Source organism: Montipora capricornis, unplaced genomic scaffold (genome assembly GCF_036669925.1).
Source record: "Montipora capricornis isolate CH-2021 unplaced genomic scaffold, ASM3666992v2 scaffold_485, whole genome shotgun sequence".
Lineage (NCBI taxonomy): Eukaryota > Metazoa > Cnidaria > Anthozoa > Scleractinia > Acroporidae > Montipora > Montipora capricornis.
The window spans coordinates 17501-25000 of record NW_027180222.1 but is presented as its reverse complement, the minus strand read 5'-3'; the positions used below and the strand labels follow the sequence as shown (position 1 = coordinate 25000).

Sequence of the window (7500 nt, the reverse complement as noted above, 5' to 3'; positions counted from 1 at the left end):
TAAGTGACTTTGCAGCTAAACACTGCCAATTACTGTAGAGGAATGTGGAGGATGCAATGATCTCAAGTCATGTTCAGCAACCACAACAGGAAGATATGGGATTTTAACGCCTAAGATGCACCTGGAGGTTCAATGGGTGCCCAGGAATATGGGGGCTGGAACCGCCAACCCCAAAAAACAATTTGGTAGTCAAAAAGAACACCCAAGGGCCTGCCATATCCACACCCCAGCCAGAAGCCTGGCCCACCAAACCCAGCCTCAGGCTTTAAGCACCAGTCATACTGAACTGAAAGAACAGTGGAGAACCTACTATGTACTGATTATTATAACACAAAAGCTAGGAGAGCAGGGAGGGGACACTGGGAAATGCCAGCTACACAAAATGCCCTGTACGTATCCTGAGCAGAGTAAAACTAAAAAGAGCACAGTCAAGTGAAGGTGAATGAGACCACATCCGGAATGCCCTGACATCACACCCAGAACAGTGCACACAATAATCACAAATGCCCGAGAGCCAATGGCCCACCAGCAGACCACAACATGTACCCATATTTTTGGAGGACAAGGGGGGTCCATACAGCGTAAGGAAATGGAAGTTTACCGGAATGTCAGATATCCCCATGCAAAATAACCTTATCTCTGACTGTACTGCCTAATCTGGAACCTTAAAGGGGCTACAGTGCTGTAGGTCACGCAATTTTAGGCAATTTCAGCACTGATCGAATGGTCATAGAATTAACTAAAATATCAAAATAACTGTTCAAAACTATAGAAGATCTCTAACAAAATGCAGGGAAGCCAAGAAGGGACATGGATGGACAAAACTGGAGAGGATTGAAATGGATTGAATTTGGGTACATTTGAAAAACGTCGGCCCACCGTTTTTCAAAATTACATCAGTCTATATTAAAATGTCATTTACAAAGCTGGAAAATCATTCTCAGTTGTTATGTGGCCGTGATTTTGAAAATGAAAGACTCTTGCTTTGCCAATTTGACGTTTAGAGCTCATAATTAACAAAATTAAAGAAAATTACCTAAAATAGCGTGACCTAGCCCCTTTAAGTTAACCCAGCCTGTATCATTTGAGTTCCATTGCATTAAAAAAGGCAACCCCAACAAAATGATCTCTTAAAATTACATGTATTATTAACAAAGTTTGGTTAGCTTTCCTTGCGTAGTAATGTGATTGTCACGCCCAAACTTTGGGGTGTCCATTTCATACAGTAGTCTCTTTAATAAATACAGAAAATGACATTCCCAAATCCAAATACTGTAACATTTAATTTTCTGACAAAAACACTGCAACTTGATCTTTTGTGTGATAAAGGTAAAGGTAGAGTCACTGCTTACGAGCCAGAAGGCCCATCAGGCCGGCGCTTATCTCTGGTTTCCCTTGCAACGACTAGGAGTATTTCTACTCCCCCCTGGATGGGATACTAGTCCATCGCAGGGTTACCCCCAGCATTTCGCCGGTACCCATTTATACACCTGGGTGGAGAGAGACACCGTGAAAGTAAAGTGTCTTGCCCAAGAACACAACACAATGTCCAGGACCCGAACCCGTACCACTCGATCCGGAGTCGAGCACTCTAACCATGAGGCCACCGCCCCTCAACATATGTGTGATCGTTCTTATTTAAAATCACAGTTTTGCTCTGTCAAACGACAGACAATTTTACCAATGGAGGGTGACTCGGGAGTCAATAAGTTAGCAACCTCTGCATCCACTAAAAAACTGCTATCGATCTCACACGGCAGTGGACAAGGGTTGTTTTTCAGCCCACTTCACAGACCGTTGATTTCAGTCTGTGGTTAAAAAAATTCTGATCAAGTGATAACGTTTTTGTGGCTCTGCGGTTTCGAAAATACCGACCACGTGGCGCTATTCCTTTGTCAGTTCCCATGGTCGAGAAAAGAAAAAAACTGAAGAAAAGTTTCCACCTGCTTCTTATTTCCTCGGAGAAAGCTTTTAATGGGTTACCCGTAATAGCTTCGGCAGGTTTTAATCGCCCTCAACATCGTTTCGCGATTTTCTCTTTGGCGAGAGTAACAGAAAAATGGCGTCATGAGATCGGTATTTTCGTAACCGCAGAGCCACAAAAAATGTTATCATGTGATAAGAATTTTTTAACCGCAGACTGAAATCAATGGTCAATGATACAGTACATGTATATTAAAAAATGATAAATTAAATTAAATTCCAGAACAAGAAATTGTCAGACAAAATTTGCAACATACATTGTACACTTACCACTTCCAAAGTATTGGCATCAACAAGTACTACAGGAAACTCAATAATTTCATGAATATAGTCTTTTGGGTTCTCTTCTTCACAAGTCCCTTGAAAATCAATGACACAGTAGAAGTGCACTTGTTTGATTCTTTTCTCCTGCTCCAACTTGGCTAGCGCTAATTTCTCTTTTTTGAGATGGTTTTTTAGTCTTTTTTTAAGGACTTTTCCAACTCCACTGTAAAGTTAATAATATTGGTAGGAATGCTCCATTAGTAATATAGAGGAAGAGAGGAAAGGGGAGGGGGGAGGGGAGGGGGGGAGGGGAGGGGGTCTACAGTGGCGAGACCACTCGCCACCCAACAATGTGGCCAGGGTTTAATTCCTGGACCCAGAGGCCACAAGTGGGCTGAGTTTCTGTTGGTTCTCTACTCTGCTCTAAGGGTTTTTCTCTGGGCTCTCCGGTTTTCCACCCTCAGCAAAAACCAGCATACAGCTTATTCCAGCTGGCTGTAAATTGTGCTCCAATGTCATACACAACATGGACCATGCAGTGGTACTGAGCCTCAGGTGCCATAGTATGCTTTTGGCTCGACGTTGTTGAGCCGCATCATTATTATTAGAGATAAGGAGGTAGAACGTGTAAGGTGCTGGACTTGCAATGTATTGGAATTTCTGATTTGAAGTCCTGCTCTGACCATTGAATAAAGTTGTTTCAGATAGTCGCAAATTCAACTTTTCAATTGTGCATTTAAAATTTTAATATGCAACTGGCCTGCCTCCAACCATAAATGTCCTTTCTTTATCAATTATTTATATATTCTTGTCCTTGAAAAGCTTCTAGGAAAATGGTTGCTTATCACTGTTACTAGAAGTTGCCAATACAGTAGCAAGTTGTAAGTGCTGTGAGGTGAGCCATAAAAAGTAATGAAAATTTTACAATGTCACGTAATGTATAACTTGTTACTTTGCAATTGTAATGAGGAAAGATAGGTTTTGTAGCAAATGAAGAAAAGAGTACAACATGATACCTGTATATACATCATCCAAAAAAAATTAACAGAACCATTATTAATTTTGTTTCATTATTTAAGGAATCATACAAGTCATGCATATAGGTCCAAAGTAACACCAACAAATTCATGTCAGTAGTGATTTTGATCATTGCAAAAACAATGTTCTTTTTTAAATGCAAACTTATCAATTACTGTACTGTACATTTACAAATAGGAGAACAATTGCTTGAAAAAAAATCCAGGTTGTCCCTGTTTCAAAAGGTTAGGGCAACCAAACCCATGATTAAATTGCCAGCTGATTAAATTGCCAGCTGTGTTGAAATGCAATCACAAGGTGGTCGATCTTCAGAGCGCCTGTTAGTAGTTTTCCGATCCATGGAAGTCTGTGTTTAAGTTTTGGCACGTTTCGACCTCCATGGCTTTCAAACATGCTTTTGACACTGTCCCTTGTAATTTCCTATCTGACAATGTTAATTGCAAAAGATAAAGATACTCAAAGCAGGGGAAAATGCTCAGCTGCAGCAAATTAATTACTTTTAACTTGACGGTACTGTTGAACATTGACAATAGAAAAGCGACAGGTAAGTTGGGTGCTGCTTAACCCTTTGACGTCCAAACCGGCCTAAACCGGCCAGACTTAGTATTTTACTATGTCTAGCACCAGACGATTTTACTCGTCAATGGGAACACCTGGGAGTCAATGGGTTAAGATTACTTTCTTATTATCATTTGATTTTTTTTTTTTTTTGATTTTTGATTTTTGTTGATTTTGAAGTTTGGCAGGGTTGTCCATTGTTCTTTCCTCCAACAACCACACTTTTCATTTTACCAAAACCTGGTTGCCTCAACTTTCTGGTCATCTCTGATGACTGGACTTGGTACTAAATTTGGAGTACTGATGATACCAATTAAAGCTCAACATTCTGTTTTAAACCAGAATGTAGCACACATTTTAACAAAGAGAATTTTTAAAAACACAACTAAGAACAGTTATTATCTTACTGACATCAAGGCTTTCTTTAGATAATTATTGCAAACTTGATGTACAAGCTTATATAAGAGAGATATTTTGAGAAAACAACTTGAAAAATGTAATCATGCCTAGGAATTAACGTTCTGTATTAATTAAATGTAATGCCACGTCTATGAGAATTTGGTCAAAGAAAGTATTAAAAGACACCTTTAATTGGAATTCCTACCAGTGGTTTGTCTGGGTTAAGAACAAAAAATTACTGGTACCTTGAGAATTTACTCAATAACACTAACAAATTCAGTTCAATTGTATTGAAATACACTCTGTCTGACCTTATACTTTGTTCAACTGCAGAAGTATCCAAATTACAACAGGACATGACTAGACAATAGTACTGTGCACACAACAATGCAAAAATGGGCCATTCCATTTAATATCCACCCCCCACCCCCCACCCCCCCTCCCTTTGGATGAAGTTACCACAGATTTTAACCCCTCTGAAAAAGAACATCAAAGTGTTGAGACTGTACACTGTACACCCACTTGGAAATAGGCCAATTTTTCCTCTTTCCCTAAGAAATAAGGGCTGATTTTTGCTATAACCCTCAGAAAAAAAAAACACAAGATCGAAGCCCAGGGTGCCAACTGGCTCACTAACACTAAGAATTGTGCCATTGATGGGGAAGGGGGGGGGGGGGAAGGATTCAGGTATTTAGGGGCAGGTATTCCGGGTATTTATTCATTTAGGGCAGATCCAGGTATTTAGCAGAGGGTGTTCAATGACAGGGGGTTCCAGGGGGTGTCATTTCCTGGAAAATTTTGAAGTTTTGGAAACATGATTTCTGCCATTTGGTCAGCGGGCTTTACCATCATTTTTAAAATTAAATTAAAATGCCATTCCTTTTGCATCAAAATGTTACTAACAAAGCTGCGTAAAAACGATGCAAATCCATGATAAAAATATACTGCATTTGATGCTTTTTCAATTTTGTGTTTCATAAAGACAGGATCAACAAGAAGCATTCTTCGAGGGTACATGTATCTTTCTGCAAAAAACTTAACTACAGCATCATCATGGTAGTCAAGGGGCTTTTCGTAGTGAACGTTCATCAGAGCCAAGCCCAACAGTCTTAACTTGCATGGTTATGAATTAATTTCATTTACATGTAAGTGTGTTTATTTTATATTTTTACAAGTTTTTGACATTAGCCCTTTTAATTATTTAGGGGATTTGATGGAACCCCCAAAACCATCCCTAGATCCACCCCAGAATGTAGATATTAAATGGAATGGGCCAATACTCATAAACTCGTCCTTGTTTCGGAGCAATTGCAGAATACTCCCCATCTCTAGCCGCATGGCGCAGCCAGCAATACATTTATGCAGCTACTTGAATTGTCATTTATTCTTGATAATTCACTCAAGTTCTTGGGAAAGTGGCTACGCATCTACTCTGTTGTAATTTATTCATAATTCACTCAAGCTCTCTGGAAGGTCGCTATGCGGCTACTCTGTTGTAATTTATTCATAATTCAGTGAAGTTACTTGAGCCGTAATATCTGGTGATAAGCACGACAATAACTGGAAGCTAACCAGTTTGAAATCAGTGCCTAGGCTTTATAACTGTAGATACGAGAGCAATAGGCCGAGTTTGTTCCACCAATAATCAGACATGGCTACGAGACGGCTCAGTTCTGTTTTTTCCCTTTTTCTCACAAGTCTCAAGGGAGATTCATGCGGAGGAGTTGGCGCAGTGGTAAGATCTCTGCCTTCCAACCCTAAGGTCCCGGGTTCCATTCCCGGTCCTGCCGAGACTGTAATATTTGGCGACCTTCTTTCCCGCTAAAGTTCACTCAGCTTTCCATCCTTCCGAGGTCGGTAAAATGAGTACCAGCATGCGTGGACTGCTTAGAAGCGGCTGCAATTTGCGCCTGTATATGCTTCCAGTCCGCTGGGGGTAAATTGATCATTGTGAAGCGCCTTTGAGACATTAGTGAAAGGGCGCTATATAAATGCACCACTTTACTTTACAAAATAATAATTATTCAAATTTAGCCATAAATCTTCGTAGCCATGTGTGAATATTGATACATCGAACGCATTTCTGCGTAGCAATTTGTAAGAGCTACGCAGAATAGCTAGTGTTGTGGGGTATTCTGCAATTTAGCCCTCGTTTCTTCAAAGAACGCCCCCAAAGGGTAAGAAAGGGTATTGGTCAGCAGTTACTTCCCTGAAAATATCAGCACATAGTTTAAGCCTAGTTTTCATATCTTTGTCGGGAAAATCCCAGACGATCGGGGATTTCGCAGTTTCCTGACCGTCCCAGACTTTGCCGACAATCTCATATCTGAAAATCGCTTGACGGTTGTCCCAGATAATGCATCAGTCAATTCCAGCAGTGCCCATCCGCCCCACGGGCTAACATCCGGGCATTAGCATCTTTTTTATGGGCAAATTCCCCAGGGTGGGGACACCTAAGCTGTGTACATGCCCGGGGTGGGGGCGAAGAAAGAGGGCAAATGCTCTGCCCCCGGGATCGTCGCCTTCCAATAGGCACCTGTATTCGCAGGCTACTTTGTCTGTCAAGAATCAAGACATCTTAAATGATCTTTCATCGCATTTTACGACTGACAACTTGATCAAATGCCCTGCTGCGGTTGCCCGGGGGGGGGGGGGGGGGGGAAGGGATGGGCACCGCTGGAATTGATTGATGCATAAATGGAAAGTGCGCCAAACCTTGAAACTTGCAATTTATGCGATTGGTAACTACAAGCTAAAACCATCGCCGACGTCTCCGACAGTACGAATTTGAGTTTTCATGTCGGCAATGATCGCCGACGATCGCAAAAGTCTGCGACACGTCGGGAAAATAGAAACGCTTCCTATTTTCGCGATTCGTCCCCGACCATCGCAGATTATCGGGAATGCCTACGATTTATGGTTTTCATTAGTCGGCAAAATCTGGGACGGTCGGGAAACTTCGAAATCCCCGATCGTCTGGGATTTTCCCGACATAAGAAAACTAGGCTTTATGATCTAGATGATCATAATATAATTGCGTTTGGCAAAAAATTAAAAAAAAAAAAATTGTTGACCCACCGAGAGTCCAGGCCAAGTTCATCAAGGCAGCGTTTGACTTGAGAGTTCTCCATCCTATTGACCTTTCCATTCGCAATTGAAATTTCCTTGTACACTGGATTATCAAGACATGGTGATTTGCTTTGCTGTGCGCTTTCACTTTCGTCGTCTTCTTGAACAACTGAACCTTCCGCCATTTTG

At 41.1% G+C, this 7500-nt stretch overlaps 1 protein-coding gene across 1 annotated transcript in view; it reads right to left on the bottom strand.

Moving 5' to 3' along the window:
- The window catches only part of LOC138036417 (3'-5' exoribonuclease 1-like), a 14317-nt gene that overhangs the window by 6781 nt on the left and 36 nt on the right, over positions 1-7500 (bottom strand). The window contains exons 1-2 of the mRNA XM_068882715.1: positions 7321-7500; positions 2254-2470 (exon numbers count right to left, since the gene is read on the bottom strand). The exon at positions 7321-7500 is cut by the window's right edge and continues 36 nt beyond it. Coding sequence (XP_068738816.1) covers positions 2254-2470; positions 7321-7496 — 393 coding nt within the window. The 5' untranslated portion in view covers positions 7497-7500. The remainder of the gene's footprint in view (positions 1-2253; positions 2471-7320) is intronic.